The sequence below is a fragment of the Amblyomma americanum genome, chromosome 6, assembly GCF_052857255.1.
Source record: "Amblyomma americanum isolate KBUSLIRL-KWMA chromosome 6, ASM5285725v1, whole genome shotgun sequence".
Lineage (NCBI taxonomy): Eukaryota > Metazoa > Arthropoda > Arachnida > Ixodida > Ixodidae > Amblyomma > Amblyomma americanum.
This window is the reverse complement of record NC_135502.1, coordinates 95200198-95224734: the sequence shown is the minus strand read 5'-3', so window position 1 is coordinate 95224734 and position 24537 is coordinate 95200198. Positions and strand designations below refer to the sequence as shown.

The window sequence follows — 24537 nt, the reverse complement described above, 5'->3', positions numbered from 1 at the left end:
CTGTACGTCACAACGGAGGGCGCTGGCTGCAGAGCTGGAGGTGGCTGCACAACTCGTCGGATTTCTTCGCGGACCACGTCCGTTACGACAGCGACGCTGACCTGTGGAGCTTCAAAGCGAAGTTTCGCCAGTTCCTCGCGCACAAGGCTTCTTACAAGCTCCCGAAGCTCCTGGGCGGGCAGCGACGTAGGTGTGTACTGGGACTGGGAAGCGGCTGCTACAGTAGCCTGACGTCCGTAGCGGGCGCCCCGTTTCTGCAGAGAGCGCTCGATACCCATTGCCTCCTTGGTGAAGTCGGACACGGTTCGTTACGGGTCACGGACCAGTCCGGCAAACAGCTGCTCTTTTACGCCACGCATTAAGTGGCGTACCTTCTGGGCTTCGGGCATAGCAGGGTCGGCCCGATTGAACAGTCGCGTCATGTCCTCGATGAACATCGCGATGCCCTCGTTCGGCTGCTGTGATCTCGAGCGCAGGGCGATTTCAGCCTTCTCTTTTCTTTCTCTGCTGGTAAATGTCGCTAGCAGCTCTCGACGAAAAACCTCCCAGGTGGTAAAGGAAGCTTCGTGGTTCTCAAACCACGTTTTGGCCGAGTCCTGCAGCGCAAAGTAGACGTGGCGCCGCTTGCGCTCGCCATCCCACTCGTTAAAACCTGCCACTCGGTCAGAGCTAGAAGACCAGTCCTCGACGTCCTCGAACCTGTCCCCTTGGAACGGTGGCGGCGACCGAGGTGCGTGAAGGACGAATGGCGGGGCATTCCCGGAGTGCGGACTTGTCTGGCTGGACGCGGTGGATGTCATGGCCCTTACCGGTGCTGTCAGTTGGCCGAACTCGGGTTGTAGGCCTCGCAGGTGGCGGCTCGCCTTGTGGACTGGTTTTGTATAGCCACGTGTTGAGAGCTGACGTCAAAGGTGTCCTCGAGGTCAGCGTACATGGGCCGTTACCCAGCTGCTCCACCAAATATGTCACCGAGAAACGGTTGACGAAAGCAGGGCTGGGTTACTTTCTTTACTTAGACGCGCAAAACGTTGGGACGCGCAAGGCAGCAGGCAGCACGAGAGATGATGATGACGAAGCATTTGCCCCGAGATGACTCAAGGCTTTCCAACTGCCAGGGAACGCAGTTTAGCCGCTGTATGGCGCCAATAGAGGAGTTAGTAGTGTGGCAATATCATTATTTCCTCTCATGCTAAAACATCCAAGAATGCTTGCTAAAAACTTCCGGGGCAGATTAAGTCAGCTTAAGAGGACAATGCGATATCTGCTGTGCTGTTTTTAAACAGCGATATAAAATAATCATTAAAGGCATTGGTAAGCTCAGTTTGCGTTATTGGAGTTTTATTTCTAACTGCATTTGTTGGCACAATATTATGCTTCTTTCTGTTTAGCAAACTGTTAACGATTTTTTCAATTCGATCCATCTTACCATTACAAGACAAAACAAGTTTTGGTAGTTTGTTTCCTTGGCCTTCCTCAATTCCCGGTGAAGCTTGTTTCGAACATTCTTAAATTGTGACAAAGTAGCCAGGCCTTTAGTTTCAATAAAACACTTAAAAAACTGTTTTTACCAGCAATTCATTTTAAAAGTCCAGCTGCTCTGCAAGGTTTTCGGTTGCTGCGTTTTTCATTTTTCTTTTTAACGATAAAGCCCCTTTCATAAGCTGTCTGAAATAGCTTCATAAAAATGGCGTAAGCACTTTGTACATCGCTATGTTAACAGACATTGCTCCAGTCTATCAGAAATTATATCAGCAAAGCAAGGTAAGGTAGAGGGACTTCTCTATTGTACGAAAAATTCTTGTTCCCTGTTAACTTTGCCTGGTGAGACACGTATATCTAGAAACACAAAATTTGCGAAGTGGTCACTTACTGCAGTTAGAATAGTTACCTATAGTTTCAGGGTCCGGCAAGCGCTGACAACGAAGAGGTCTAGGAAAGTTTGTGTGTGCAGAGCTACGCGCGTTGGTTCATGTAGGACGTTACTGTGGCCATAGCAAGTGATAACTGTTTGGAGTTCTCGTGAGCACGCCATGTCCTTACCGACGTCAATGTTAAAAATCACCTCCTGTAATTTTTACTAAACGGTTGGTGGTCGCATAATCAAATAGTTTTCTAGTAATTAAAAGAAAGCTAATAAATTCCCTTCTAGTGGCCGATATATGGCGGAGAAAATGAATATATTTGCCTGAACTGAATTCTACGTGAATTTGCCTATGATGAATTTGCCTATCATGTCGCCTTCATTCATACGCGCTCATTCATGCCGCACCTTTCCCTGTTGTACAAATGATGAGGAACTGCCTCTGTTCTCTCTTCTAAGGTATTTGAGACATATTTCGCAGTACAACGGTTTCCCTTTAGAAACAGGCCTTCTAGAAGCTGCCGTCATTTATATTGGTAATGACATGGGGTTGAAAGCCAAATAAAAGAGGTATGGGCATCACTTTCATACGCGACACGCGGACGTTTGTGAATTTGTCGCTCAGAGAAGAGGCGCTGCAGGACATCCGCCCCGACGTCTACTGTAGCCATGGAGTGGCGACCACAGAGAGACACAAACGAGGAACAGTGGCCGGGTGAGGTGTGTCGCCGTCGGGACACTGATCCTACCGTCTTGATATACGCGAGGAAAAGGCGAAGACGCTGAAACACGCCGGTGCTGGAGTATATTGTTTGGGAACACGAACTATGCATTGCTTGGAATTACGGAGTTTAGGCGCTAGCGGTTTGGTTAAAAAGGTTTGGGCTTGTTGATGATTGAGTATTTAGTTAACAACGTGTAAGGGCACAGGTGGAATAGCAATGCACGCACACTTGTTTCTGTTCTATGTGCATCTCTTACTAATGTGTGCAGCAGGGTTCTTAAACACGGTGACCGCAGGCCGCACATGGCCCGCAAACCCTTGTTGTGGCGTGCGCCAGTTCTAATGATTGCAGACTTTGCTCTAAGAAAAGTTTGCTACTTCATGCTTTTTTCCGTCCCTACGATCTACAACACTGTAGCGCAAACTGTTTTAGACGCGCGAAGAATAAAAGGCTCGAACGCGAGTCATCTGTTTCAGCGCCTTGCGACACTGCCTTCGTCCAAGGCCGGGCATCCACAGCAGTGAATCATCCCTGACCGCTGCAGGCCAGATTGGCAAGTAACTAAATCTCAACGTACGGCGATTTCAATGAAAGGGCCTGAAATCTAGAAACGAGTGGAAAAACAAATCAAAAAGAAAAAAGGACTTTTCTTTTCTCAGAACTCAACACTTTCGGCGAATTTTTTTTTGTTTCCTCTGCGTTTTTTACTTCAAGTCACTTTCGCGCACTTTTGCTCCGCATTGCCGTTCGAAATATGAGGAATTCTTTTTTCTCTGTTGCCTCTCTCGGCGTCGACGGTGCTTGTGATGGGAATCCGACTGCTGTTACTTCCTCCTGTTGATCGTTGCTCGCGGTGGTATAAGGTAGGGCCTCTGACGTCGTTGGCGTCATTGCCAGCCGCTTTCAAGGACGTCATCACTGCTAGCGACGCAGAGCCGCTGGTATTTGTGCGGCCGCTAAAATTCCGCTGCTATCCCCACCTTGTACTGTCGTTCGCAGGGGTCAGCCGAGTAGCTCCTATACGAAGGGTAATTTGAACAGATTGTTTATATGTGGCCAAAAATCTTGGTCAGCCCTTCTCTAAAAACATTCGTTCGTGGAAAGGCTACGCGTGGTCACTGATGGTACTTTTGGGTTTACGCATTTGCTGTGGTGTTCAAAGCGAAAGCGTCGAAAAGCGAGCGAGAAGTTTCTGAAGGAAAACAAGAGGGGAAATGCACAATGCAGCATGTGCGCTTTCCCACATAACTACTCTGCCCAAGACAAGATGGCTGACTTCTCTATAAAAGAAAAAAACTGTGAGTGGTGCAGGACAGGGGCTAAGGGTGTGGATAGAATGTAAGAAACGTATTTTGGAAGAATCAAACAAAAATATATTCCCTCTTGCATAGTTTCAGCTGGAAACGTATCGTCAGCCATCTTCACACTGTGCAGTACTGCTATGGGGAAAAGCCCACTTGCAGAATTTCGAATATCACGTATTGCTTAGCCGATCATTGGTAATGCAATTCGAAAGTAAGGCTTTCCAATCCTTTCCAGTCGGATAGAGGAGCCTATCCAGGCTGCTTCGACAAAACAACGGCATGCTGCTGACTTGGGACGCAAGGGTTTGCTTCTTGAAGGTGCAGTTACCAGCTCTGCGGCTGACGGACGCAACTCTTCCGAGTATCTATTAACATTTATCTATTAACATTTATTAACACGTACGAAGTGCCCAAGTGCGTGGCTCGCTGCCGATAGGAACGCCCCCTCTCCACCGACGGAAGCAAGCGGGGCATTTCCTGCCCCTCGCCAATGGGCGTCGACACGTGCGTTTGGTCGCCTCGCCGTGAGACGAGACAAGAGAGGGAAAGGGCTACGAGAAAAAATCAGAATCGCCTCAAGGAAGAAAACAGGCGATGCCGACAAAACAGTACATGCAGGCGCACGAATGCTGAAAGAATACGGCAACAGCTGTGGGACGTATACAAAAGTGCAAGGCCGGATGGAATGCAGAAAAAAATAAGCAGTGGAAAGAAGTAGCGAGGCGACTGCGAGCGCGTTTGCAACCGGAGAGTACGCGTGATAAGAAAGGGGATGAACTGGGTCCATCCTCCTTTTCTTTTTCCTTACCCTTCGCACCTCCAAAGTAAGGGTAGTACTTAGCTGCGTTATATACAACAAGTGCGCTGCTTCTCAAGTCAGCGTGCGTGTTTGCGCTCTACGCCGCGCCTTCCAGTGTCGCGCGCCTGAATCAAAGCTAGGAGGACTTGGACTTCAGCTCGCAGCGCCTCTTTGTTAGGATAGACACGCTCTGTGCAGACATGAAGTGGTTTTTCTCAGCACCATGTCCCGCTCTCGCTGTCCTCACACTGGTCCTGTGCGCGATGTCCTTGTCTGAGGCGGCGTGCCCGAGGAACCGAAGAGTGTACAGCAACTGCGCCTACACCACCTGTACTCCGGAAAGCTGCGCGGCCCGTGGTCTCGAGTGCTGCCCCAAGCCCTGCGGAGGGTCTTGGTGCGTTGAAGGTACGGATACTGAATGCCTCTTAGAAGCTGTGTGTCTTCAGTAGAGTCAGTTCTTGGGCTAGTTGGTAATCTTGATTCACATTCATAGTATTCCAGTGCTGTGTTCGTCCTTTTTCTTTTCCGTCTTCTTTTCTTTGGCTAAGTGCCGTTGCGCTGGAATACTATGAACGTGAAGCTGTGTGTCGTGCGAAAGAGCAATTTTTCACACCAAAGATCAACTTTGATATCAGCGCATCTGGATTTAAGCTATAAATGAGCAACGAATACGCGAACTTTTGATCAGAGGAACTAGAAAGCAAAAAAAATTGTACGATTTCTTTTCTTTCCCTTTTGAATATCTTATCTGTGTCTTTTCTAACTGCTTTACTTGCTACAATGGGCATTCCTAAAGCGAGCTGTTCCTCTTCTAGCCATGCTCCTGGCGAATCTCCGACAGTATTTTCCCGCGTTTACAACCATAATTTCTGAATTTTTTTTCAGTGATAGCTCTACAGTTTAGATTACTTTGCAAACAAGATCTGAATACTTGCGGCCAACAAATCAGAGCTCTAAATTCAGGACAAGAAAGCCAGCTATATGCACATAGCGCGCGCCAGCAGTGTCGCTGCAGGCTCGTTCTGCGAGGATGAAAACATGTACTGCGTGCACGGATCTTCAGCTGATAGTTTAAGAAATACCCGCTTTTCTGTAGTCCTGATTGATGCCAAAGCGCGAAATTTTATATAGGTGGTCCTATTCGCTCCTATCTTGCTATTTTCATGCCAAGTAACAAACATAGCAACGCAATGCGGATTGGTTGTATGTATGCATTCCATGAAAGAGTATTTATTACAGTAAAGAGTAAACGATTTTTCGCTGATTATTAAAGTGATGACCTCATATACGCGCGAAGTTTGGTGGCCTGCTCAAGGGCCTGCAAGTTAGTTCTGTTTTTGCGTTCATTTGCACGAGGTTTCAGTCGAGCTAATTCGTTCAGCTCGTACTCTAGCCCCGCGCGCATTTGTGGCATGTACACTACTTTAAGTTGTGCCCAGTTACTTCGGTTACATTAATGCGATAACTTTAAAAGCTTTATCGAAAGAAAAATGTGGCACTAGTCTCATAAAGTTCGCCCATTGGATGAAGGAAAATGGAGTCATCAGACCGGAAGCGACATAAGCAGACCAGCAGTGACGTCACCATGAAGGAAGGGACGTCACTTGTGGTAAACACATCAACAGCCTTTAATGCTATCGTATTGCCCACACATAAGGTAATAATGAGTGCCTGTCAATTTTTGCTTCTTCCTCCTTTGTCCTGTCTTTTGGGTTGTAGTTTGTTCAATTATATTATTTGGCATTGAACCGTGACTTCTCCACGGTTGCGATTTCAGCAGAGGAGAGCTTGAATTTTCTTCAGTTGCGACCCCTGCGAGCGTGAAATGTTGGAAGAGTAATGTTCACTGCACAACTGGCGACTTCGACAGTTACTGCACCACTTCCTTCGTACTTGAAATTCAGCAAAGAACGTATGGATGGTCATATTACGCGCTCGTGAACAGCTAGACACATCTACGGCCTTCTATGCTAGGCACAGCGCTGAGCGAGTTGTCTGCTTCCATTTACAGTTTATACAATTATAACTGTGCCTCTTATTATGGTGCCAGTCCCCGACTCATATTCATAAGCCCCTCGTTCCAAGAGTCAGCGTTCACACTCTTGCAGACAAATGATGTTCCCGTTCCGTAGTCACTGTGATGATTAATGACAATGATTAACCCACATCTTTATTTCATTTTTAAGCATAAAAGTAAAATTATTTTGTCTAATCAGGTGGTTAACATCTCATCTTTTCTTGCTAGTTAAAATAGAGTAAAAGATAACGCGACACAAATTTGCAAATCATCCCATGCTTTCATTATTCTGTTATCAACCAGCAAATATCTCGGGATGATGATGTTGGCAACCTTTATTGAGCATAGATTTTAGTGGTGGTCGGTCTTGCTTCGTTAGTTGCTGCCACTACTGTTGCCCCTTCCGCTAGCCTGGGCTGGATTCCAGGGTCTTTGATCGATAGCGTCTCCCCCCACCGGTGAACCGTAGGATCAGCTATAACCTCTAGATCTGTGTTGTTGTCTGAAGCCCATACCATTAGCTATAAGTCAGCCATTGTTCATGCTTCTTATTATTCTCGGGTATGAACAAACAAATATGGCTGAATAATTCGCTACCATCCTGTCATCACGCTCGTTTGATATGAAAAGTCGGGCTGAAGGCGAGCCTAGTAAAAGGTTATTATATGCAATAGTTCAAAATGTCGCCTTTTGCCCGAGCCCGCGGAGCGGAATGAGACAGTGCACTGCCAAGAAGAGACGCCGTTCATAAAATCAAAATATTTCTCGTTCTTGCAATGACTGCGCATGAAGTTGGCTGCATGACCACCAGCACAAACTTTGCGGGCCTCCCCGCATCACAAACACTGCATCAGGAGAGAATCCGGCACGGTTCTTTTTTATGACCTGCTAGAGATTTTTCTTTGCACAACCAAGCTTTGCGTGCCCTGTTTACGCAATTCTTTTTAGTTTCCTCGCTTCGTTGCAGCTTTTTCTGTCATATCCAACAATTCTGGACAAAAGCATTTTTGAGCCGGAAACTTTATGTGAACGCAACTTTTTCATATAATGGAAGACTTCACTATAACAATCAATATATCAGCAGATCACCCGATGGCAGTCCCGTATTTTTTTTTCTATTAACATTTTTGCTATCGTCAAAAGCATTCCCTATCGGTCTTCTATGGCAGCGATGAAATCGATGGAAACATTTCGAAAGAAAGATTTGCCTACATATGAGAAAGATGGACCAATACCTTCAATACTACCATAAATGTATCCTACAATTTCCCAATTTTGGAAATTTTTTGTCCGAGAATGTTGGACATGTATGTTTTCGTTCTTCGCTTTTGGCCAGTTCACTGGCTCCGATTCGCTGCACGGGAGCGCGGGGTTGCGAATGTGCTTGCAGAAGCGACGGAACAAAGCTTGCTCTCTATCCTCAGATTGTTTTGTGCAGGTTCTTGCCGCCAACACTCGGGAGGCTTTTTATGCAGCTCCTGACTGCTGTATTCTCTGATTAAATAAGCTGTTTTCTGGTGGGCGTCTTAGGAAGCATCGACACGCTTGACCGGTGCCGCTTTCTTTCTTCTAGGCTCTAGAGCTCTCTTCGCGTCTTCTACGCGCTAGTCAGCAATCATTGTTTTCGTTTTTGTGCGTTTAGAATATCCCGGAGAACTACAATAAAACAAGGGTACAGCTTTGGAACGAAAAAGATAAATGAATATAGTTACTTTCGGGACTGCAGAATACTACAGCGTCTCGTTTTGCTCCACGTGTATAGGCCGCTGCTAAAATACATCTCTCTTAAGTACGCGAGCCGCAAAAGGTATGGAACTTTGCATTTGAATAGGATAAGACTAGCAGCCAATTGTAATAACTAAACACTCGCGTTAATCAAGGACGTTTTTAGGTCGAGCTTAATTCACACTATCGAATATTGCGGCCTAAAGAAATTCGTGCTTTATTGACCATTTTGCTGTTCACCAGGCTTTCGTTCGCACCCGCCGTTGTGGCTCAGTAGTCATGGAGCTCGGCTACTGAGCCGGAGATTCCAGGTTCGAACCCGGTCGCGGCGGCCGCGGCAGCCGCGTTTCGATGGAGGCGGAACGCTAGGGGCACCTGTGTGTTGTGCTATGTCAGTGCACGTTAAAGGTCCCCAGGTAGTCGAAATTATTTTGAAGCCCTCCATTACGGCACCTCTTTCTTCTTTTCTTATTTCACTTCCTCCTTTATCCAGACCTTTACGGCGCTTGGTTTATATGTTTGCCATGATGTGAGACAGATACTGCCCTACTTCCTTTCATCAAAAGCCTCGTTTTTCAGTTTTCCAATCTCTCCGTTCGCATTTTTTTTTTGCTTGAAAAAAACTAATCTCGTCAGCGGTATCACTGTGGCAGCGCGTGTAATGAATATCAGGCTGTTTTTGCGCGAGCAATCTGCGCGTTATTATTGTTAGAACAGAGGACTGTAGGCATACATAGTTGTAAGGCTTAATGCGCATGCTTTGCCGAAAGTAACTAGGCAACGAAGAGTGCTTTTCAGCCGTTTAGTGAAGCCTTCTCGGCACCACTAAAAACCAAAAGGTCTCGAAATGGGAGGTCAAGGGTTCCGTTTCACTTTTCAGAGAGGAAATGGAGGAAGGAAGGAGTGATGAAATTCGCCATAGAATAGGAGTTATGGGGTGGTGGTGTCCGGGCTGAGGTGTCTCTTGAGCATTTTCTTACTGAGGAGTCGACACAATTGTTGATTTCTATTGCTAAACTTTAAAAGAAGGTGCGTTTGAGCGGTGGAGCGAAATAATGATCTGTTCGCCTGTCATCCAGGTGCAGGAGGACTCCCGCGATTCCGGCGAGCCACCTTTAGATGCCCGACGTTCGTTCCCCCTCCGGACGGGTGCGAGAGCCACCGCAACAACCTCACCTGTCTGCAGCTCAACTGTAAGTCCAAGGCGTCCACGTGCTGCCACGGGCCCTGCGGCAACCCTTTCTGCCTGAAGCTGTGACGGAGATCTGCTGGACTTGGACGTGCTGTACGTGGACGTGCATGTGCTGTACGTGCTGCCTACCAAGCATTGAATGAATGAATGAATGTATGAATGAACAAATAAATTTATTCTTATTTTTTTGAAAATTCTAGCACGTACGCAACAAATTCTCTGCCTACACACAACATACTTTTTTATTTCGCACACTTGCCATAAAGGCATCATTCGGGTTCGCTGTATACTATAGGAAATCATGTAAGGTATTTTCGTGCAGGAACCGGAGAAGGTACGAAGTGCGGCTCTATTACGACTGTCTACGTGTCGCATTTCACACTAGAAACCCTGAATGGATCGCAGAGAAAACGTTCCTGGCATACACTAAGCTCGCAGATCAGGCTGTAGAATTCTGGTGGTGCCATATGCTAAATAACACACCTAAGGCACCTGACAAGGACTGCAGTGCTGAAGTGAAGGTACTGGGGCAGGCGCATGTCACGGAAGAAGTGAGCCGGTCTCTGGCGAAGGGGCCGAAGTTTAGCCTTGCACCTAGGACTGTGGTTCACGAGCTTCTGTCATTGAACAGGCGTGTGTCTGGAAAAGCTTCGCCGGAGAACCGTGAGAGATGCTTGTTGGACGGAGTAGACGCTCTGTCAAAGACAGCTTCGGAAAAATCCCCAGGGGGCCAAAAGGAGTTCAACACCGTCGTCACTTTTTTCAAGGACAGAGGTCTGCCGTTATTACAAGCTGACAAAGAAGGAGGTTTTGTGGTGGTACCACCTGGATGCTACAAAGAAAAAACCTGCGCTGCAGTGGAAACAAATTTCGCTGTGACAAGTCTCAAGCCGGGAAAAGTGAGATCTCGAGCAGTCACCCTCTGTAGGAACCTGGATTTGGAAAAGATTGCAAATGCTATAAGTAAGGGCAAGGAAAAGACTCTAAGCATGTTTTTCACTGCCAAGACTCATAAGGTAGATGTACCGTTCCGTTGCATTGTGAGCGAGCGTGAGTCTTGGCAACGCCTTATTAGCCAATTCCTCTCAAAGCATCTGAATTCACTTGTTGTAGAGGATCCCTTTGCAACGAAGAAGTAAACTTATGTAATAGACTTTCTTCAGACTTGTGGAACTATAGGCAGCGTTTTCTCGGTCGATGTTAAGGATCTTTTTTATTCTATTCCCCACAAAGAATTATTCCTAGCCGTTCAGTCTTGTATCGAGAAAAAAGGTGCGGTGTCATTTCAAAATACATTGGGAATGTCAATAGACAGTTTTCTAACGTTGTTGGAATTCTACCTAAGTGTCACGGTGATCGAATTTGAAAATCGGGTCTACCTTCAAAAGAAAGGTATCTGCATAGGTTCTTGTGTGGCGCCTATTTTAAGTAACATTTTTCTCTCAGCCGTTGATGAAGTTTTGGACACTGTTCTGGACAAAGGAAAAGTTCTGAAGGTATTTAGGTATGTCGATAATTGTCTAGTCGTCTTAAACAAACAGGACTCATCGACATACCCTGACACCATGAATGATATTCTGGAAGTATTTAGGCAGCAAAGCCATGGATTGGAATTTACCTGTGAACATCCCGAAGGCAAAAAGTTGCAGTTTTTGGACCTGGAACTCACCTTGGTACAACATGGAATTTGCTGGATGTACCACCCATGGGCTAAAAAAGACCAGTTGTCATATAAGTCATTCCACTCAAAAACAGTAAAACGAGCCATAGCCATATCAGCATTAGAATTGTATGAAAAGGAGCTTTCAACTCCAGATCGAACGGCTGCAATGGGCAGGATTCCCGCAGACCGTCTTGTCGGCAGTAACCGAGTCCTTGCTTCATAAACTAAAAGGCACAAAAAGGCATCACATTCCGGTGGATTACAGGAGGGTAAAACCTGTAGTCGTCCCGTATTCACACCATGTAGCACATAACTTGAAGAAGGTGGCGAATAAGTTCAAGGTCCCTGTAGTGTTTTCCGCCCCTTGTAAGCTGGCTTCCTTGTGTCCTCGGATTAATAACCAGAAACCAAAAAGGCAAACTTGTGGAACCAAGCATGCTCGAATGTTTGTCGGATGCAAGGAAGGGGTGGTTTACCAGATCCCGCTCACATGTGGCAAGGTTTACATTGGCCAAACAGGAAGGTGTCTGAACGAGCGTTTGAGGGAACATGACCGATCACTTGACAAGGGCATTGGATCTAATCTTCCGATTCATTGTAAAAAATGTAAGTGCATGCCTCGCTTAGAAGATACTGTTGTTTTAGACAGAAGTTGAGACAGCTTAGATCGTGAGTTAAAAGAGGCATTTTTCATCAAACGAAAGGGCTTGGAATGCGTAAGTGACCCGTCAAAATTGCTCTATGAAAGTGAGCTGGCTTTCCTAGAAGGCCGCGGTTGAATTTGGAACATGTGTAAAAAGCTGGCATCTGCACATGCCTAAAAAACTGAAATTCGTGTTTGTTTTTAAAAACCTTTTATACTTTCCATTTCATGTAAGAAGAAGAAGAAGAAGAAGAAGAAGAAGAAGAAGAGGTGGAGGAGGAGGTGGAGGAAGAAGAAGAAGAAGGAGAAGAAGAAGAAGAAGAAGAAGAAGAAGAAGAAGAAGAAGAAGAAGAAGAAGAAGAAGAAGAAGAAGAAGAAGAAGAAGAAGAAGAAGAAGAAGAAGAAGAAGAAGAAGAAGAAGAAGAAGAAGAATCGTTCCTCGGTGTGGTTCTACGATGAGCCCCGTAAGGAAAGGGACATCCTCTTCTATCACGGGGACCTCGCGGACCTCGGGGAACTCGGCGCCCGAACCAAAGAATCTGCCGGTGGGTCGAGAGCCGCCGACGGGGTTCGCGGGCACCACCGATCCCGCCTAGAGTTCATCTACGTGGGCGAGGGCCGCTTCCAGCTGATCTTGTTGGCCAGCGTGGTCGTGTTTGCCACCACCTACCTATGCTAGATCCTCAGCCTCCGGCTCACCGCACGCGTCATGGACCACTGGTGCCGGCAGCCCGAGAGCTTTGGCAACCTGAGAGTGGAAGGAGCTGGAGTGTGACAAAGAAGGAGTTTGACAAAGAGATACCGCAACCACTTTCCACAGAACCCATGCCTTAGGCATCCGCTCCCATAGACAACCTTGCATATGTTGGTTGACGGCTCGACTCCCATCCCAAGGCTGGCGCATGTTATAAGTAGCAGTCCTGCTCTAGATCTCACAGAAATTAGAATGCAATCTGTCCCGAACTTGTCTGCTAATTTGGGGACCCACAATCATTGCCAGACGGTCATGCATGACAGCCTTACAGTGTTAAAAAGAAGTAGCGAAAAGTAATATCTACTATTGTTACTAAGTTTTCTTGACGATTACTAGCTTTTTACTGCCTCGCAAGAATAGGTAGCAGCCATTGCTATTTTGAATAGAAAATCTCTAATAGCATCTTTGAGCGAAATATTCTAGTATTTGTCACTAGAACAATGCAGGCTACATTGCTGCCTGTTGCCATATGTGTCTTTCTGCGCAGGTAGTAATCTACAGCGGCCAGTTACTGTAAATCTTGTTAGCACATTCCTGAAAAGCGAAGGAAACCATCGATTTCCGTCCGTTTTTTTATAATCTCCCATATCTCTTTGAATACTGTTTATCAGAAATAAACATATGATAAATGTTTTGCGGTTCGGAAGTGTTGCATGTTATCTACACACGTGTCGACTATTTTCATGTGACTCGAAACACAATTTCAACTATCATGCATATGCTTCAAGACTTACCTCAGTCTATTGCTGATGCACAGGGCAGTGAAATAATTATGCTTTGGCTTTAAAAATTTAGTTATAATAAAATGTGACTTTAAACACGAACACTCAGTGTGCTTCGTATATGTACAGCTATCTTTTCTTATACAGCCCCGTCCGACACAGGATTTGTCACATGCACACTCGGTTCCCAATCCGAAGGTTGTGATTTCGAATCCTGATATTTTATTGTTTGTTTATTCCTGTTCGCTTTCTTGTACTTATGTGTAATAGGTGGTGTGCCAAGCTGTACAGTTTGAAATAAGCCTTGAAATCCCGTTTAAGGTGCATTTTTAGGATGTTCCTAAAGGCAGTCATTGTTAGTGCCTCTAGTACCTACCTACAGATCCCTCAAACTTAGTACCAATGACTACCCTTTTTAGAGTGCACCGTTCGACGCCCAGCTCATAGCTGGCGCAAGCTGCGACTAGCAGTTCTGTCTTTGGTCTCACGCAGATTCGAACGCAATTAGTGACGCACTTGTACGAAAATTTCGGGGTCACAATCTTTGTCCCAGAATCCACCGTCTCAGTTAGTGTGGGAAACCAACACAACTACGCCGGAAATGGGACGAATTCCGCGCAAAAACCTCACGAGCGACACAAGAAGACACTTAAGACATTCTCGAGCGCTGTGCTTGTTGTCTTCTATGCGTGTTCCTGTGTCCCTCGCCTGGTTTTCGCGCTGAATTTGTCTCATTTTACAGCACCAACTGGCCCGGTGGCTCTATGCTCTCTGGAACGGCGCCGGGAAAACACCTCAACGGGCTTCTTACGATATTGGATAAAACACAGGCCAGCAGGAATGCATTCATTCAGTGTAGTAGTCTAGGCGTAGCACGGGTTACAGCACTAAATTGTGGGAAATACTAATTGTCCCTTCCTGATGGCCGCCTCAACCGCGCCACAAGCGAAGGGACGAAGGAGGGAGTGAAAGAAACAATCTTCTTTGTCGTCGAGTGGGACGAGTGGTTGTAAGGCGCGGACAAAGCCTTTGTACGTGTGTTTATAGAGGTAAGAGTAAACAAAGGCGCAGCAGCAGACTTAAAGTAGGTGAACGCATTAACGGTACCGTGATGGAAGGAAAGAGTGAGACGGGCAAAGGTTTTCAAAACAACGCAAACGCTGAGGAACATCATAATAGTAAAATTTCATATGTTGACGAGCCTGAGGGGAATTTCATTGTTTGCAGTCCTATCTGCGAACACTCTGTAATATGTGTTCTGCTCGACTGAACCCTCAAGTTGATAGTCAGCGCTTGTCTCGTCTACTAGCTTGCCTGTGTCTTGAGCGCTGTGTTTATACCAAAATGAAGTACAGCTCTTGGTATTCCGTTTTACTACCGGTCTCCGTCGCGCTCAGGGGCGAGTCAACCGCGTACAAGACACTGGGTGGACTCCTGGACTGTACCATGAAGCAACGGAGTAAAGAAGTAGGGAAACTGGCCGACATCTAAAAAAAGCAACGTTCACGCTTGCACTCCCTGAGTTTCACGACTTACGCAGAATAGCGCAAGCAAAGTCAATTTTTTCCATTACATATTCCAGAGGAAAAGTGAACTGCACTCCAGGCGAGGAATTTCCCACGGGAAAAAAAGCCGAATTTTCGAAGCAGAACGGCCCAGAATGCATTGCGCGACAGCCTCCTTCAATAGTCGCCCATAGATCCGCCCTTGTTATTCCCGCTTTTTGTTTCAACAGAAAAAGTTCAAGAAATGTAGCGTGGAAATAGAATCCCTCTGGGGCTTACCAATTGAAAATTTGGGGGGGGGGGGGGGGGGGGGGGCTGATGAGATTCAGAATTTTGCCGGAATAAGGAAGCCGCAGTTGGCACAGTACAGGGTAAATGGACAAGTCCTTTGCCTTGTAGTGGGCATAGTCAGGCTGATCATGATCACCTCTTATGCCTGGTCTTCACAGCGAATTGTATGATTAAGCTGTAGGCAGCTCGGGCTGTGAAATCACTGACACCAGAGAGGCTCTAGGACTTTTCTGCTGGAATTTGGGTGCCAGCCATAGTACAACCTTTTTGTACTTTATTTTCTGCCTGTTGGTTCTTCTCTCTGCACTCCCTGAAGCCCCCTGAAAGGAGAAAATTAACTGTGATCAAACTTATTTTGTCCCTTAAGGAGGAATAGTGCAATCCGCGTGAGTGTATCCTGATGAGGTGCAGCCCCCACAGTTTCCCAGTATTTGAAGGATAAGGTTCTGTAGTAAAATCAAATGCTTACAGAATGAAAGTCCAGAAAAGGAGAAAACAAACACAGACATAAATAGGCCTCAATATGAACCACACACGCAGGAAACTCGTACACATCGTCACTGACCAGGAAGAGCGTTGAGCATGTATCAACGAGTGCGGAGTAGCACTGACCTGCTAACTGCACACTTGCACAAATGAGCTTGAGCGCGGAACAACTCCTTGCACTCTAGATGCAAGAGGAATAAATCGCCTATACCGTGTCATTCGGGTCGTCTCGGCAAATAAAAATGTGCCAAGCGAACGTCGAGCACATGTGAGCGGGTCACGTATTCTTGAACACCGCACACCGAAAGCGAATGAGCGCTTGACTCACAGGTGGCGCTGATGGTACCGCCTGTCACGCTCTCCGCTGTTCGCCAATGACGCCGACAGTAGCCCTTGCCACAGTATAGCACGCCTGTGTTTAGTGTAACTATTTTATTCTCTGAGAAGGCGACCTTAACTTTGCCTGTATCTTAAAATATGTGTCTCTTAAATTTCTACTGAAAACATCCAGCGCTCTCCACAAAGGGGAGTAAGATTCGTTCGACACTTTTATGGCGACTCTTGCCCACATTAGTAAGAAGGAAATGATATTAACTCCCGGAACACCTGATGAGAAAGAAACCGTTGCCGACGACAGACTAAACGAAGTCCACACGTTGCATTATGGTCCCTAAATATTAAGGCTATAGCCTTTAATGGTTCATACACGCGGTGTTCGTCCGTCCGTCCGTGACACCCTTCTACTCGATAAGAAAAAAAATTTTGTACACGATGAGATTCGAACCACCATCCTTCTGCTCCGCTCCTGAGCGTGCTAACGACCACGCTACTTCCAGCCAGCGCACATGTAGTTCTCCTTGTCTAGGACGCTGGAGAGTGTTTGAAGAAAGGCGTCGAATCATACGGATGCCTCCCAAATGCACTCCAGTGTCTCCAGCGTTTAATATACACAAACAATTGTGTACTTAACATCTTAACCACACATCAGTGACACAAGCAGTAACATCGCACTGAAGGAACACTCAGCGCACTTTTGGTCAACAAAGTGCCCCCTGAATTTTATTTCCAGGGACCATATCTGCCCGGAAGTTAGAGATTTACCATGTTTGTGTTTCCTTTTTTTTACCGCAATGGTGTGCGGCTTGCTTTCCCGCACATGCATATACGCATGGGAGTGTTGCACTCCGCACTGCACTTAAAGCACACCCAAAACAGAAAGAAGTACAAAAAAGAAGTAAGTTTTCCTCTAGCGCAGTCCTTTTTATAAAAGGCAGTGTGCTAGAGGACAGCTTACTCCCTTTCTACTCCCATATAGGTGTATTTGTGTTTAGAGTGCATGGTGCAAGGTGTCTGGAATGCAGCGCTAGCATCATGCTGTTGGAACTCTCCTTCTCAGAAATAGCAAGCGAAGCAGCGGTTATCAGTGCGATGTTGTCGACGGTGCTCAGCCACAACAGTGCGAGCTGCCGTCGTTGGAGCAGCAAGCCGGCCTGTTTTATGCAGTGAAATGAAGCCCGCCGCCGTCGTACCGATGGCCGTGCTTCTTCTGTGTGCGGTCTCTGCTCCGGCCGTGGCCCTATGTCCCATCAACATGAGCAGCGATTGCTCGTACAGTGAATGCACTCCGGAGGAGTGCGCTGCCGTTGGTCTCGAGTGCTGTCCCAAAGCATGCGGGGGTTCCTGGTGTGTCAAAGGCGAGTCAGCTGTCAGTTTTCATCCCTTATTGATCAGTTGAAGGAGCGCGTGCGGAGAAAAGTATCCTCCGAATTTGAGGCGAGGTTTTGTTTAAAAACTTCGGAAGGTTTCAGTAAGTGGGTGCATAAAAAATTGCTAACTGCTAGCTTTTTTTTATACGATGTTTATTGCCACAGGGCAGAAAAGGTATGAAAGGTGGTGTGAGCGTATGGAGTGAAATTTCGGTGACATTATTTGTATATTTGCTCAGTTTCGCCCGAGTAAAATAGCTTCAAGGCTCTGTTAATTGAAGCTAGAACTGCGGGATGTGTTAACCCCAAGGTCTGTCAGTAGGCAGGCTACGAGGTGTTCTTAAAACCATTTCTTTAAAACGTATTGTGCCCAGTGGGTGCCACTTACGTATACGCACGCGTGTACTTTTTTGCTGATTGTCTGCAAGAGACGTCGTCTGTGTTTGTTATCTTGCCTTCAGTACACAGCTCTAGGATTGTGCTCTGGTTTCAAAGGGCCTTATCTTCTGTCACCCTCACTGTCGCCGTTTTTTTTTTCTCTATACGTATTTCAGTGCCAACTCAAAGATGCCCTGGCAGTAAGCCCACGCCGTAACCTTAACATCCCTCCATTTCCATTTTCAGGCATGATAAAGTAACCTGCACTGTCATGATGGCGGCGGACTATAGCTTTTCCACGACCGGATGCCCCGTCTACCTTTGCTCAGCGGCAGCCAAAATCCATTGTCTTTCATCAACGCGAGAGCGAAATAAAGACCCACTACGGTATGGAACATCTTTCTGGTGGAAGTATGATTTAACTCCAGGTACTCGGGTTTTTAATACGGTCTTAGTAGAAACGAGCGATTAGAAGAAACCAGCAAGCAATAAAGCACCGCATTGCTTCCAAGTGCCACGCCATGCACTTCAATCAGAACTTCTGGTGAGGAAGAGATCGGCCTACCGCTACGCAACTTTATTCAGGGCACTGCAGTTGGCTTCTCGTGCGAAGCCATCACTGCGCCTGTGCATGCGTTACTGAAGTCCTGCTCTGCTCTGCTCTGGGAGTTTTAGGCTAAACAGATGCTTAGAAGAAAAGAAGCGGACAGGATAATTGCTACAAGTATTCCACCATCGCTAGAGTTTGAAGGTGAGTCTCCGTGACATTGTGACATTATCTAAAATTCTTATTTTAATTACTACAATTATAGGGCCAGTGCCTTTAAGGCCGTTTTGAAGGGCGTAGTCGCTCCAGGACAATGTAATTTACAGTTAATAATGCCAGCCGGTATAGTTTGCCGACAATTTTCACGCTTTTATTCACTCCTATTACGAAAATTTGCACGAAGAGCGACAAAAATCGTGCTCTTGCCGTCCTCAAATAAACGTTTCAGTGTTCTAGAAATTGCCGCTTCTCAGCCACGCTGGCGCGCTACAACTCGCCGATAGTGCGGGCTCCTATGTTCCGTGTCCGCACACGGGGCACTGAAAGCGACTCCCTCTTGCAAAAAAAAAAAAGAAATGCACTCTGTGAGATAAGGAGCTATCAGCGGTGCTGCATATGCGTAGATTCAGGAGCAAAGAGCCGCTAGCAGGCCCCGAGTGTAAGTAGAGAATAGACGCGCCGGCAAGTAGAATATGCTGGTAATCTGTTTGTGGTGTTTTTGGGAACATCCTAGCGAGCTTAAAAATTAAATAGTTTGTGGTGTTTTTGGGAACATCCTATTCTTCCTGCTTTCTTTCCATCTATCTTTTTCATTCGCGATGTCCCTTCCAGCCAAGATATTTTACATAGATTTGAGTGACACTTAACTAATCGTAGGTACTGGCGCAGTAGTATTTATTTTCGCCTCTTCTCGTTGCATTCTAACCGGTGTCTCGTTGTTTTGCGCAGTTTCTTTGCCTCTGAAGAAGTATGAGCACAAAATTTCGGTTGCATGTTTTCTTTGTAATAATGAGTAAGATATCATTGCACATGGATCACCATGTGGCATTCTCCTACGAGCGGTAAATAATATATAATCAAATTTCTTCTCTCATCTGTTCCGGTTTCGGTTTCAAAAAACGAGCGATGATATTAAGTCAAAGGTCAGCATAACAAACGTGAGGCATGAAGAAAAGGGCAACATAATCACTGCTTCGTCCTTTTTTAGTTCACTAAGACGCTAAATCTATCCTGCTTCAGGAGCCTGAAGTTGGGATCCCACCGAGCTAAGACAGCGACTATATTGGAGTATTTTTCATGGCTCACCTAACCTATGCTAACCTTTGACGTCATAGCCATCTCTCGGCAGTTGGAATCAAAACCGCGGTAGCGCAGCGGTGACTTAGAATCCGCCTCGAATGATGAAGGTGCGGGGTTCGATCTCCAGTGCCGCCGGGTACCCGCCGGGGGTACAATGGGTGCAAGCTTTCTTTTAGCCTGGACTTTACAGGGGTGCAAAGTTTGGGAAATGGGTCTTTGACCCCACCTTGAGTAGTTGACACTTTGTGCCATGGCGTTCGTTGGCCACAGATGCCCTTGCGCCATAAAAAAAAATTCATCACCTCAAACCTGAAACGTATTACGCGTCATTACAAAGAACAAAACGCGCAACAAATAATTAGGAGTCTATAAGCATTTAAATAGCTCATCTGCCTTTCCCCACGGTCTTATGTATTTTGTTTATCCAACGCTACTGTGTTTGGGTTTTGTGCTCGTGACCTCCAAAATGGCGGAGAGTGCAGTGATACCCGCACAGATGCAGCGAGAAGCGCTGTCTGCACGTGGCTTCTCAAACATCGTCACTCATTTCAGCGCTGTGGAGCATAAGCTAGGATTTAGTCACATCTGTTGACGAAGCCGTCATCGTGTTTGGCCCTGCAGAAGAGTCGCGTCGTGGGCACCGATTATCCAACTGTATGTTAACTGAATTTGTTGCTGGCGCATTACGAGTATTAACATGGATAGAGACGGCCTTACGGGATAGTGGTTTGTTTTGATGCGTTTGTATAAATAGTAGACATTTTTTTAAAATTTATCTACGATTTTAAGGTAGAACGTGCATGCATTAAATTGCGTGTGAACGTTGTGCAAGAAGTGATCTCTTATGTGTTGCGTGATCTCAGGATGCACGCAATGATCGTGCATGCATCGCGAATCTGTTTCAGATGAACTCAACTGCCAAGTGTGTCGGCGCACTTTTATATCTGTATGGTACGACATGTTCTAACAACACCATGACTCTAACACAGACATGAAGTGTATTTTGAGAAACAATGTCACTTTTCGACTGAAAGTAACGGGAAAGACGTGCTCATAAAAAAATAAAAAATATGCACTCTGTTCTCTCTTCAGTGGCCCAGCGCTGCGGTTACCAATGTGGACCAGCGACGCATTCAGCAGCGGTGCTAGGAGACACCAGGCGAGCCGCACCGGGTAGCATCAGCGAAGCCGCTGCTGGAAGAAATTTGTGTCTCATTTATCACTTCTACGAGCGACTTGGTATTCGTCAAAGATCCACAAGAATTATTTAAGTTTTAGTCCCTCTTCATCCTTTAAGCATACGAGCCACCCAATCTAAATAAACATACATTCACTCGCTCACTCATTATTTTACATTCCTCTGGCGTTATTATCGGGAACAACAAATTTTAACGCATTTTCCAAATGCCGGCGACAGGGAGCCAGGCTGGATCCGTTTTGGTAGCTCGGTCGAAAACACTACTTACTTGGCCTAAAAACGGACAGCCTTGTTCGATACAGTACTACCTTGATGGAAAGAAACGCGAACAACCCGACGCCAACACGCTCCGCTGTTTCAATTTATTTTCACCACGCTTTTACTTCGGTGATAGCAAAAGGACACTAGACTTGTCAATAATACATTCTAGGACGACACTAACGTCTTTTTCATAAGCGCGATGAAAATAAATTCCAACAGCGGGGCGTGTTGGCGCCGGGTTGTTCGCGTTTCTTTCCATCGAGGTAGTACGTTTAACAATTCCGTTTGGATAACTAGGTCGGAAACGCTAGTTCCTCGACCTAAATCTACGCGAAAGGCTTACCTGCTTGCCTTTTGCCGCGATGCCTTGTACCTCGTATTTTTGTTTTCCCGCTGCACTGCGCACCCGCAAAGTGTTCTGCCATAGCCTGAAAACGGTCTATAGGATGCGGGACCTGTGGGCCTGATAAGGTCGGGCGCGCAAGGGACCCCCATCTCTAACAACATGCAATGAAGTTAAAATATTGGGCATGGCAGGCTATCTATAGGTGCGGGCTATATAGCAACTTCGTTTCCAATATCTCCGTATAGAGAACGAAATAAGCCGCACCACTCTATGCACCGGGTGCGGACTCTGCACTGGAAATTACAGCGTTCGAAGGTATTTTGTTTCTATATTGCTATATTGCTACATTTCTACATTGCTCTATTGCAAAGCTTTATTGGTATTTTGTTTCTGTGCCTTGTTGTTGTGCCCAAACCTCAATTCTTTGTATAGTGCTTGCTTCTTCCGCCAGGTGCGTCCGCTTGTGTGCTGTAGTAGAGCGGGAAACGGGGACAGTGACTATGACCTCGGCGTACACGTACCACATGCTTGAATGCGAAATTGTGACATCGTGAAATGCTAGAGTCCACAAGCACCGAAGAACTCCACAAGCGTTGAAAATTTTCTTCGCATCGTTGTTTGCTCTCCGGATTTCCTATGTAAAAAATTAAAAAGAGAGAACAAGGTTTGATTACTAAACTGGTATTGCGAACTAAAAATTAGCTCCGTTATGTGCTTGCTTTTCTACAAAATTTCTGGGCCTGCTGCAGCCGGTTTTCGGACAGTTTTCTTTACCTCTTGCTGTGCGACAAATACCCGCAGCAGACTTGCTCATGCTTGCTCGATAGATACATCCCTGTATGCAAACAACTAGACACCGAGGTGTGGGCCCTAGCTGGAAAAAGTGTCCAGTTTGGCTTCTGCATCAGATCAGCCACACCTACTTCATGCGTTATGGATTGCGCCTGCGATGTCTGCCATTAGGGGCTTTTGCGCTGACGGAAGATAGCACGCGAGTTTCAACGCCACAGCCCACCACACGGCCCGCACCGCAACTTTGTTCCCTTTTAGCAAGATAGCACGCTCTCGTCTCAGTATCATCAATGCGTGACACAGTGCAACTCCATGCTAGTGAGCGAATTGACTGCACGGAAATTTCAATGAAGCATCAAGCAGCGTAGCTGAGAACACAAGCCTATAGCGTGGCTGCTGCCTGATAATCCTTCGGGCAACCATATTAGATTGAATCACTGGATAAGTTTTCAGAGTGTCACGCTCCTTTTTCTCAGACCGGCCTGCTTGAAAAAAATATGGCTGCCTCGACTGCTTTCATAACATGGCTGCTTTCATAACAACGAACATTATGGTTTGCAATTCCCATATATTCAGAAGGTCATTCGCTAATTTACGTTCATAGAACCGCAACGGTCGCATTTTGATGGAGGCGAAATTCTAGAGGCCCGTGCACTGTGCGGTGTTAGTGCACGCTGAAGAACCACAAGTGCTCGAAATTACCCGGATCCCTTCACTACGGTGTCCCTCATAGCCTGAGTCACTTTGAGACGTTAAACCACAAGAAACCAAACGATTCACAGATCTCTGGGACTCCTCATATTCCTCCTCATAATCCTCTTCATATTATTCCTCATATTCCGCGGTTAAGCGATGCGCCACTACCCTGCGACGGCAGATACTCCCAGCAGTGGACCTTGGGCTGCCCAGTTTACTCTTTGCGAGTGACCAATGATTAATTTAACTGCCATCGCCATAGTGAGCAGTTTTCTCACTATCCAGTGGGCAGGTTGTCAGGACGCCGCAACGTCACGTGAGCTAGGTGGCTCACCTGCCTCCTAGGTTGCTCTCTGGGGACCACCTGCCATTGCCACCCCCGGGATTTTTGGCTTGCAACGCCGGCAACGCAGACACCGGATCTTCTCGTGAACGGGGCTTTTAACGCTGTCGCGTTCAAATGATTGTTTCCCGCTTACATTGAGCGTCCGTTTACGTTACCTCCGAAGGTAACTGTACCCGCCGCAGTGTCTCAGTGGTTAGCGTGCTCAGTTAGTGAGCCAGAGTTCCTGTGTTCGAACCCTGCCACGGCGGTCGCATTTTGATAGAAGCGAAACGCAAAGGCACCCGTGTGTTGTCCTATGTCAGTGCATGTTAAATATCCCCAGGTGGTGGAAATTAATTCCGAGCCCTCCACTACGGCACCTATCTTTCTTCTTTCACCCCCACCTTAATTCTTGCCTGTCTGGCGGCTGCGTTTTTATGGAGGAAAAAGCTAAGACGCCCGTGTGCTGTGCGATGTCAGTGCGCGTTAAAGATCCCCAGGTGGTCGAAATTATTCCGGAGCCCTCCACTACGGCACCTCTCCCTTCGTTCCTTATTTCACTCCCTCCTTTATCCCTTCCCTTACGGCGCGGTTCAGGTGTCCAACGATATATGAGACAGATACTGCGCCATTTCCGTTCTCCCAAAAATCAATTATTATTATTATTACGGCGCGGTTCGGGTGTCCACTGAGATATGTGAGACATATACTGCGCCATTTCCTTTCCTCAAAAACCAAAAATAAAAACAAATAACTGAAATTAACGGTGCCAACTACGCAGAAGTTTAATTTGTTTCTTATATAGTAACGACGTTGCGGAGGCGGATACACAGGGAAGCTAGATTCGATGGCAATGCTCGGGAATGTCAAACTGGTCCAGCCATGATGTTTCAAAATGTGATGACGGGAAGGGTAGGATCACGAAACTTATCAGTGGCTCTAAGATTAGATTTTTAGCGGTGGCCCCCCATAACCCACAAAACTTGCGGATGGCCTACTAGATTATTCTGTAGTGTACCGCTAGCCCCAACTTATGTCATATGGCAAGTGTTCCAATTAAAAAAAAAACTCACAGGTCTTGGGAATGCGAAATCCAGCACAGCCGTTCAGGCATACCGTACACCCTTGACTAAGGTCATCACTCTCTTTTTCGTGATTCTGTTGGGTTGCGGTCCACACACGAAAGCGAATTAAACAGTTGAATTTTCGAAGTAAATTCCGGGGGAAAATTTTTATGTACCACACAGTTTGACGCCATGTATGGCGCCTAGTTGACGATAACATTAAGGTTCATCTTTATCG

At 46.4% G+C, this 24537-nt stretch overlaps 1 protein-coding gene and 1 long non-coding RNA gene across 2 annotated transcripts; both read left to right on the top strand.

Annotated features, from left to right (window-relative positions):
• Window positions 1-4769: 4769 nt before the first annotated feature.
• On the top strand, window positions 4770-9737 carry LOC144094844 (uncharacterized). The gene is made up of 2 exons (XM_077628730.1): window positions 4770-5094; window positions 9511-9737. The coding sequence occupies exons 1-2, from the start codon at window positions 4890-4892 to the stop codon at window positions 9687-9689; spliced, it is 384 nt and encodes a 127-aa protein (XP_077484856.1). The 5' UTR covers window positions 4770-4889; the 3' UTR covers window positions 9690-9737.
• A 7406-nt stretch (window positions 9738-17143) lies between these two features.
• LOC144094843 (uncharacterized) lies at window positions 17144-20825 on the top strand. Its single transcript, XR_013306597.1, has 3 exons — window positions 17144-17381; window positions 18018-18158; window positions 20718-20825. It is a non-coding gene; the product is annotated as an uncharacterized LOC144094843 (long non-coding RNA).
• The last annotated feature ends 3712 nt before the right edge of the window (window positions 20826-24537 follow it).

Excerpts from the sequence above, each read along its gene's own strand:
- LOC144094844 (XM_077628730.1), top strand. The coding sequence starts at position 4,890 with ATGAAGTGGTTTTTCTCAGCACCATGTCCCGCTCTCGCTGTCCTCACA. Across the intron at positions 5,095-9,510 it reads AGGGTCTTGGTGCGTTGAAG|GTGCAGGAGGACTCCCGCGA; the intron begins GTACGGATACTG and ends CCTGTCATCCAG.